General features: G+C 46.9%; 1 protein-coding gene across 12 annotated transcripts in view; it reads right to left on the minus strand.

The window, feature by feature from the left end:
- The window catches only part of LOC111953763 (CLIP-associating protein 1-B), a 46033-nt gene that overhangs the window by 16513 nt on the left and 20208 nt on the right, over positions 1 to 9312 (minus strand). For 7 of the 12 annotated variants that reach the window (XM_070435489.1, XM_070435488.1, XM_070435490.1 and 4 more), the window contains 12 exons: positions 9062 to 9108; positions 8260 to 8439; positions 6700 to 6807; positions 6203 to 6358; positions 5807 to 5911; positions 5003 to 5065; positions 4442 to 4572; positions 3939 to 4183; positions 3303 to 3366; positions 2831 to 2994; positions 1983 to 2205; positions 1611 to 1712 (listed from right to left, as the gene is read on the minus strand). In XM_070435489.1, the coding sequence (XP_070291590.1) occupies positions 1611 to 1712; positions 1983 to 2205; positions 2831 to 2994; positions 3303 to 3366; positions 3939 to 4183; positions 4442 to 4572; positions 5003 to 5065; positions 5807 to 5911; positions 6203 to 6358; positions 6700 to 6807; positions 8260 to 8439; positions 9062 to 9108 (1588 nt within the window). The remainder of the gene's footprint in view (positions 1 to 1610; positions 1713 to 1982; positions 2206 to 2830; positions 2995 to 3302; positions 3367 to 3938; positions 4184 to 4441; positions 4573 to 5002; positions 5066 to 5806; positions 5912 to 6202; positions 6359 to 6699; positions 6808 to 8259; positions 8440 to 9061; positions 9109 to 9312) is intronic. The other 5 variants (XM_070435491.1, XM_023973243.2, XM_070435493.1 and 2 more) reach the window with 5 other exon arrangements.

Here is a 9312-nt window from a genome sequence, read left to right on the forward strand (position 1 = left end):
GTCGACTGAACACCCAGAGTTCACCATGCTGCTGGGGCCCTGCCCAAGACTTCCAGGACGGAGCCACTAACACTGCTGCATAGCCACTGCGGAACTCCAGCAACACCGGCGTGGTAAGACCTGACTCTGACGTTCACGTCTAGTCGCGTCTCGAGAGGATGAGACGGAGCAGGGCTAAAATGGCTGGATCCCAAATATCTACTCACCATGAGAGAAGAGTAGGGAATTTGCTCAGAAGGTCCCTTTTCTCACTGGCACCGTATAGCCATCAACCTAAACCTTGCTTGCTGTAACATGGACAATTGTAATCTAAACATACTGGAATGCATCATATGATATAAGCATAAAGACAGAGGAGTGTGGTATATGCCAATATACCACGGCTGAGGGCTGTTCTTAGAGTGCTGGATACAGCCCTTAGCCGTGGTATATTGGCCATATATCACAAACCTGAGGTGCCTTATTGCCTATTTATAAACTGGTTACCAACGTAATTAAAGCAGTAAAAATAAATGTTTTTGTCATACAGCTCGAACAAGGCGATCAGAACCACCTGGGCCGCCTGGGGATTAAAGGGTCACAGCGAGGTCAATGGTTAGAGGTCGACAAAGAGGGCGTTCACTTTTCCCCCCACTAACATCGATATGCGATATCACGCAACAGGGAAGTGCATTTCAAGGTAATGTTCGGCCCTTCGAGAAGAGAGGGAACATTCGACAAGCCCATTKTGCTCTTACGGAACAATGAGTAGTCAATCAATGTACTGACAAATACATGATCCTTGTGCACCGCGCGGAAAMACAGAAGCACACATTCGTTGAGGTTCAGCTAGCATTCAGTTAGTCAGGCGCGTTAGAACCAATGTCAGTTCTCGTAAACCAGTTCAAAAACCAGCATCGCAATGCTCTCGGGTGAAATTCCATGCATGTTGGTCAACCAAACCTGGTCACTGCAGATAAACAAGAACTATGAGTAACAAGTAACAGCAGCACAGGCTATTAGAYAAACGKAATATTACCGCACATTCAGAGCCATTGTGTTGCCCATTCCCACKCCGTCGCTTAAAGGGGKAATCTGCAGTTGCGACATAAACGGTTTGACTTATAAATGAATWATATGTACCCAAATATTAGCTTGTTTAACTCCATTGTTTGTAAACAAAGTAAATGTAAAACAKASYCGMTACWGCCTCAAAACATAGTTAAAACTATCATTTTGATATCATGGATGGTTAGTCCTTGCATCCCTAGCTCGGTCTATGAATTTGAGAGTGGTTGCATTTCTCCAGCCCAATCTCCCAGCTTTTTAGCAAAACAGTGGTTGGGTCAACACCTTGTTATCTTTTCAACTGCTGATTGCCGCTTTAACATTCACTCATTATGAAGAAKACTTTGAAAGCAGAAACAACTGTTCTGGCTCATTCAGAGCCATTTCAGTCCCCATTCCCACCCCTGCATTGTCCTTTACATTCATAGTTATAAAGCAGAAACAACTCTGTGTCTGCCAGCAAGGCGAAGTTGGATTAGAGACAGAGAGCCCAGGCTTGAAGAAGTTATGTTAGGCAGACTGCAGACCGTGCAGCTGACTGATGGGCCGGGGGGCTCTACTACCTGCTTGCACCTCTCCTCCACGTTRCCCTCTCCAGGTAGAGAGGCTACGGTGGTGCTGGGCCTGCCTGACAACTCCTCACCTGCCCAGCTATGGTGGAAGCTCTGGGGTTGGGGTCGACCGACGGGTAGGGTGGGGAAATGATCCGTTTAAAATACAAAAATAAAAACAACCAAAAAAAGGGATAAAGCCAGCAAACAATAGTTATTTTAGAGCTTCGGCTGATCAGTTGAAAATTGGCCGGCTGGTTAAATCTGGGACATTTACAGAAATGCTGATTAATGTGCATTGTCCCTGTGAAACACAAAGTCAAATTTTTTTTTTAAGTGTCTGACGCTGTTGCTATGGAAACAAAGAAACCCAACTCGACCCACCTTCCGGACGTCGGAGCTCTTTGGTTCCGTGGTCCAGGTGATGATGCGGGAGACGGCCAGGCGTGTCTCGCTGGAGTTGACAAAGTCTGCGGGGTCCATTTGACGGGCCAGGCACTCAATGTACCTCAGGATGGCCACCTTGACCTTCAGGTTGGGGGTCTGGGTCTGGTCCACGATGAAACGCATCAGGATGTTAAACTGCTGGTCCAACGGGAACGAGTCCCTGGGAAAGAGAGAGGAAAAGAAATAGAAAAAGGCATGAGATGAGAGGGATTGATCCACTAGAACAGAGATCATCAACTAGATTCAGGCAAGGGACMTTTTTTTTCTTGCGTGGATTGTCGTGGGGCCGGTACCTAATTACAAATCATTTGTAGATGGCAAATTGACTGCAAGAAGCCCAAAGCGATATAATATTTGACTAAAACATAATAATTTCAACCCTCATTTGTATATTATCACGTGTCTTTCTTTTATGTGTGGAAATACTTGGGAACAGATTTCCCAAAATAAAATCACCTGGACCTGATAAAAAAAACGTATGTCCAACAATGAAAATGCAAAAAAAAAAAAATTCTCAGACAACATGGGGGGACGAATAAAACCACTCGTGGGACAAATTCGATCCCGCGGGTCGCCAGTTGGGGAACCCTGCACTAGAACCTCTACAAACAGACAAAAGCAACATCTAAGGGCTTTTCACACTACCAAGCAGAGCCAAACCAAGCTGTACTGAGCTGGCCTGGTTACACATCCACCATAGTGGGTGGAATTGTGCTGAAAAGCAAAAAGTGGAGAAATAAATACCTGTGTGAAAACAGTAATAGAGATGGGGCTTTAGTTCTGACCTGGTGACGTCCAGAGCCTTCTGGACCTTGGCCTGTACGGAACCCAGGAGGTCAGCTCCCATCTTCTTCAGCAGCTGGGTGAGCAGGACAAACAGCCAGTCCTGCACGTCCTCTCTGTGCAGGGTGATGAAGTCTACCAGGGTCTCCAGAAACATACTGAACACCTGACACCAGACACAGTGACCACCCAGCCAGTCAATAACAGGCTATACATATTTACTTTACCGTTAAGGAGTATTACAGTAGGCCAACACACAGAACATCAATAATTAACCAATCAACTATCTGAATAGTTCGATTCGATTGCATTACTATCAAAAAGTGACAGACAAAAACAAAAACACTTACTCGCTGATGTTATAAATCCACCGCAAAGACCACCATGCGACACAAAAACAGACAGTTAGTTAGTACAGTAACTACATTAGCTTCACGTCAGAACACAGGTTATATCAGACACGGGGGGGCTCACCTTGCTGTGTGGGTCGGCAAACATCCTTGTGAAGATCTCACACAATCTCTTCAGCTCCACGCGACTGCGACACACGAGCGGAAGAAAAGTAAGGCAATCAATCGCACAGCACCTTTTGGTTTCGGCCAGATTTCAAATCAAACTTTATTTGCCACATGCGCCGAATACAACAAGTGTAGACTTTACCGTGGAATGCTTACTTACAAGCCCTTAACCAACAGTGCAGTAAAATAAGAAGAAAATATTTACCAAGTAGGCTAAAATAACAAGTAACAATAACGAGGCTATATACAGGGGGCACCGGTACCGAGTCAATGTGCAGGGGTACAGGCTAGTTGAGGTAATCTGGACATGTAGGTGGGGGCAAAGTGACTATGCATAGGTAACAAACAAACAGCGAGTAGCAGCAGTGTACAGGGGGGGGGTCAATGTAAATTGTCCGTTGGCGATTTTTATGAATTGTTCAGCTTGGGGGTAGAAGCTGTTTAGAAGCCTCTTGGACTTAGACTTGGCACTCCGGTACCACTTGCCGTGCGAGAAAACAGATTTGTATCTAGAGCACAGTTGTCTCAGTGACGGCCTCAAATACGCGACATTACAAAAGTTCAAAACAAAAATAGATCGTCTCTATCCCACCTGAGAATTCTCTGGCTAACGAGCAGGCTCTGTAGTCCCAGCAGCCCCTCCTTCCTCTCAGACCAGTTGGAACTGGCACAGTGGTTCAGCACCTCGGCCACGTCCTCCGTCTGTCTCATGTAGTGGGGCGGGCCGCCGTTCCGCGAGCCATACGAGCGCTCAGAGCAGGCGCTGCTGGCGTCGCTGTTAGCGTCGTCGTCTGAGTAGATGCCCGGGGACTCGTACCGCCGTCTGACTGGCCGCCGCTGAGGGGTCAAGGGTTAAGAGGTCAAATGGTCCTACAGGTACATATACAGCATGCTCACTAAGTCATGCCACAGAGTGAAGAGAAACCAACGACACTTACTGTTCAACAAGCTGCCATAAGACTACATTCYAGAGGCAAATAAGAGTCCAAATAGATGCTAATCCAAGAAAATGAGAATGCGAAAAAGCCATCAAAGCTATTATGATCAGCATGCTATGACTCAGATGGTAAAGAGGATGGAGAATCTAAGTCACACCTTGTTGTTCCTGGCGTCTCCTAGTAACAGGGCATCGGCTACAGCTGCCTCCACCTCYGTCCCAGTGTTGAGGATCCTCATGGCGTTGACAGAGGCTGAGATACGGGCCTGGTGGGCCAGACCTAGACGCTCTGGAGGAAACACAGGGATATTATAATACTTTTAGAATAGTATTGTAGTATTATAGGAGCACAGTAATACAGTATTACAAAGGAAAAGCAGTCYACCTATTAAATGGGGTGTAAAAGTCACGGGGGAAAAAACAAACKAAGCAAATTTCATCAGCAGGTCATGAGAAACTCAAGAGAAGACAACACWAAATAATAATATGATGAATTGTTTTATTTTACAGCACAGTATGAGGGCCAATAAAAAAAGTGTACTAACAAAACAGAATGACACAAAATAACACAGATTGACTTGAAAAATAAGACGCATCCAAACTGAAATAAGGAGGATGCTCAGCTCTCCATCGCCCTCTGTGGGCGATCGAGGCGAACTGCACGATGGAACACTGACATGCCATTGTCTGGTCTAATAGAGACYTGCAGGACAGGTCACCTGAGCGGCCCACAGACTCAGCCGAGTGGAGAGCACTGGTGGAGCGGGAGACACGTCTGGACGCTAGAGGAGGAACACGGGAGGGAGTGGGGTGATACTTTACTTGGATAGTCCCATCTACTAACCCTTATCCTAACCTTACACTTATCCTAACCCAAAACGTCACCCTTAGCCTAACGCTTATTCTAAAACTAACCGTAACCTTAGAAACCAGTGGCTTATCAACCGATAGTTTGTTGATAGTATGACCATCTGTAGAGCTACAGATGGAAAACCGGGAGAGGATATCCCACACGTGAAGTTAGACACAGCTTTAAAAAGAGCATCTTCTTCAACTCACACAGTACATGACCTGTCAACCCGAGCAGGAGGAATTCTACCATGTGGCAACGCTAACTGGCTTCATGCAAACATTAGCGGGAAAAACGCTGAGKGGCGTCCCGGCGTTGGACACAAAGGCTCTGATCGCAAGTCTATAAGCTGACCGCGGACACAAGTTCAGCGTCAACTCATCCCGTGCCGTGTCATCAATGACTCTGGCATGATTAGTAAAAAATGGTTGTTGAGGAAAATGTTGTTGTCACTCAGGAGTGAAAAGGAAAAATMTGAAAGACACAAGTAAAAGGCATGCAGAAGACGGAAGCAGAAGAGYTRCGTTTCGGTTGGTTTTCTTGTGGTCTGATGATGGCCTTTGTGTTCTARTCTASAGAGGGCTAGTCAGGGTTCAGGCCCCCGGCAACCAAGCATTTGAGGGGCATGGTGGCTATGGTCTCTGGGCTGGGCATGTTACTATACCGTACTCACCCAGAGGAGAGAATCCCCGAGCGGGGCTGGTGTCCCGGCTGCTCTCCCTAGAGGTGTCCCTGCTGCAGCCCTGACTCATGCTGGGCCGGGGGATACGACTCCTCGCTAGCATAGTGGTGGGGGGGACGGGGACACAGAGAGAGAGAGCAGCAGAGGAGAGATGAAAGAGCTTTATAACACACAGCCAGACAGACAGCAACACACTCAGAGAGAGAGAGATCCAGCGGAGTAGAGAGGAGTTGAATTAGTCAGGACAGAGGAAAATAGTTTGCATTCAGTGACAGACAGGAAATTAGGTGGTTCAGAGAGCAGAGAGGTTGGAGAGGAGGAGTACAGCTGTAGAGGGGCTGTTTTCTGTCTTCAGTGTATCTGTGTGTTGTCCTTCCTGGTCCTTACCCAGGCCTGATCTGTCTGGACTGGTGTCTCGGCTGCAGCCATGGCTGCGGGGGACTTTAGGCCTCCTGTCTGCTGGCGTTGCCGCTCCAGTTGCCCTGGGGATCCTGCCGTATGTATGGCTCAGGAGACGACCAGGGGAGCCAGAACGACTGCCAGCTGCAACACYACATAGTATGGTYTATTTATAAAGGGAGAAAKATACATACCCACACAAATGTCGAAAAGGTGGTAAAAAATGTCAAACAATTGCTCTAGATCAGTGATTCTTGATCCTGGGGTCCCAAAGGTGCACATATTTGTTTTTGCCCTGGCACTACACACCTGATTAAAAGTTTGATGACTTGATTAGTGGAATCAGGTGTGTAGTGCAGGGCAAAAAACAAATATGTGCACCCTTTTGGGTCCCCAGGACCAGAATCAAGAAACACTGATCTAGAGAAACAACGTGTCTTTTTTCATTACGGAGTGTTGCCCATATAGCGGGGGAAGACACTCACGTTGAGACACTGACACCATTTTGGCTCGACTTCTCCCCCTACTGTCTGTGACAGAGGGACTCGCCCCCACGCCGCTCCCCGAACTCGTTCTCCTGGTACGCACACGGCCTGGAAGGGAGAGAGAGAGAGACAGACGGAGAGAGATAGTGATAGAGAGAGAGAGACAGACGGAGAGAGACAGTGATAGAGAGAGAGAGGTCGGGGAGGGAGAAAACAGACTTAACTTCACGTGGACACAGATCCATTCAAATGCAGACACACGCGGCTTGGCGACACCAGCCATCATCACCTGCAGCCAGAGATCTCATACATAAACAGAGACACTCGCTAGTCTATACTTGCAGGTTGCTGCCAGCCATTTCAACAGACACATGCACTCAAATCTCTATTAAGCTGGTCCAAGCAAGACATCTCAAGTCACAAATGTCTCATCCTCTATAAAAAACAAAAATCCATCTCAACATATTCATTCACAACAATAGACACAAATACAGAAACATGATTCACAACAAGTATATTCAAGTATTCTGTTCTAGGTAGGACAATGGTTCATTCAGGGGGAAAGGAGAATACAGCACAGCATGAGTTCATGACATTACCGTTAAACAGGCAACGATAAAGGTCAATAACCCGACAGACACTGAGGCTGCCTGCCTTTACAGTCACGTGAGTTGGACAGGTCTATTTGTGGACACAGTCAATGTCTCGGTCTCCTCTCTCTGGCTATGATGACCCAGTTCAACGTAGTTCCACCATGCAGACAGTCCATGCAGAGTTCCACAGATGAGCACCGTATATAGTCAATGACGTAGCACACTACAAAGACGACCACTGTAAACATGGCGCAGTGTATTACACAGACCAAAAGGGGACAGAAAAATCTGGGTCAAGTCTTCCAGCTCCCACACATCAAGAACAAACACACAGTTAGCCATCTCATCTTACCCTCTGGCCTAATGTTACCAGGTGTGTTGTCTAAGGGCAAAAACAAGAGCAGGAAAGTCCAGGAGAGAGGTTAMCAGAAGTTAGCAGGATAATCCCCATATGGAAGACTGGGGGGGGTTACAAGATTTTGGAAAGGCCTTAAGATGTATTTTAATCATCATATTTTGAAAAATAAAATTGAAATTGTTGTTAAATCTCCATGCTATGGTCCTATATCCCTCGTAGTCAGCAAAAGCGTCTGTGAAGGTATGAGGCTCACAGAAATAGAATTATAAAACGGGGGTGGTTGAAGCACTGAATGCTGATTGGCTGACCGCCGTGGTACATCAGACCGTATACAACGGGAATGACAAAACATTTWTTTATTTTCACTGCTCTAATTARGCCGGTAACCAGTTTATAAGAGCAATAAGGCGCCCCAAGGATTTTGTGGTATATGATCACTATACCGCGGCTAACGGCTGTTTCCGGGCACTCGTGCCTAAGAACAGCCCTTAGCCGTGGTATACTGGCCATATACCACACCCCCTCGGACCTTACTGCTTAATTAGAACACACACACACACAAACACACACACACACACACAGAGAGACAGAACATATGTTTTGGCTCACCTAGAGAGGCGTAGGASCCGGGTGGCAGAGCGGAGGCAGCGCTGAAGGGGGCGGGCGAGGCGGGCACGGGAGTCATCCTGGTCTTGGCACTAGCGGTGGCGGCAGCGTTCACATCCACGTCGCTACGGGAACGCTGGAGAGAGCCCGGGGTGGAGGGACCTCTGGAGGAAGCCGCTTTCGCTTCGGGGAGAGGAGTGAAGGGAAGAGAGGAAGGGAGGAAACGGAGAGGGAGGAGAGAGGAACAATGGTTATAAGCCAGAGAGAGGAAAGAGAGGGRGAGAAAAGAGGGAACGTTAACAGCTATAAACCAAACTCCCGTTTCAAGTCGTAATGTCACGTGCACAAGTACAGTGAAATGCCTTTCTTGCAAACTCTAAACCCAACAATGCCGTGATCAACTTCAATGTAGTACTACAAATAACACAAGGTAGAACCAAAACACACAGGAAATAGAAATAAGAAGAACCCCAGAAAGTAAGACGCTACACACAGGGTCAGTTCCAATACTATATTTACAATGTGCTGGGATACTGGACAGATTTCATACAGTACATGTCACGGACATTGTTGCTGTGCTTGAAAAATCATGATCGACATCTTTAGGAAAAATATATCTTCTGGTCTCTGATTATATCCAGAGCTGTGGATCATTTAACCGATAGAAGAGATCTGAGATATTTTCTCCAGTCAGTGATAGTAATGTCAGTGGTTGTAATGTCAGTGGTAGTAACGTCAGTGGTAGTAATGTATGCGGTAGTAATGTCAGTGGTAGTAATGTCTGTGATGTAATGTCAGTCCTTACTCCTGGTCACGGTGTTTCCCATGGAGCTCTTGGCGGACTGAGGGCGGCTGTGGAGACAGACAGAGAGATAGATAGTGATTAACCTGACTGACTAAGATCAATACTCCTTCAATACTACTACTTCTCATATCACAGACAGAGAGGGAAAGAGAAACTGAGACAGAGCACTACTCGAGAGACAGAGCACTACTCGAGAGACAGAGCACTACTCGAGAGACAGAGCACTACTCGAGAGACAGAGCACTACTCGA

The sequence above is a fragment of the Salvelinus sp. IW2-2015 genome, linkage group LG27 (genome assembly GCF_002910315.2).
Source record: "Salvelinus sp. IW2-2015 linkage group LG27, ASM291031v2, whole genome shotgun sequence".
Lineage (NCBI taxonomy): Eukaryota > Metazoa > Chordata > Actinopteri > Salmoniformes > Salmonidae > Salvelinus > Salvelinus sp. IW2-2015.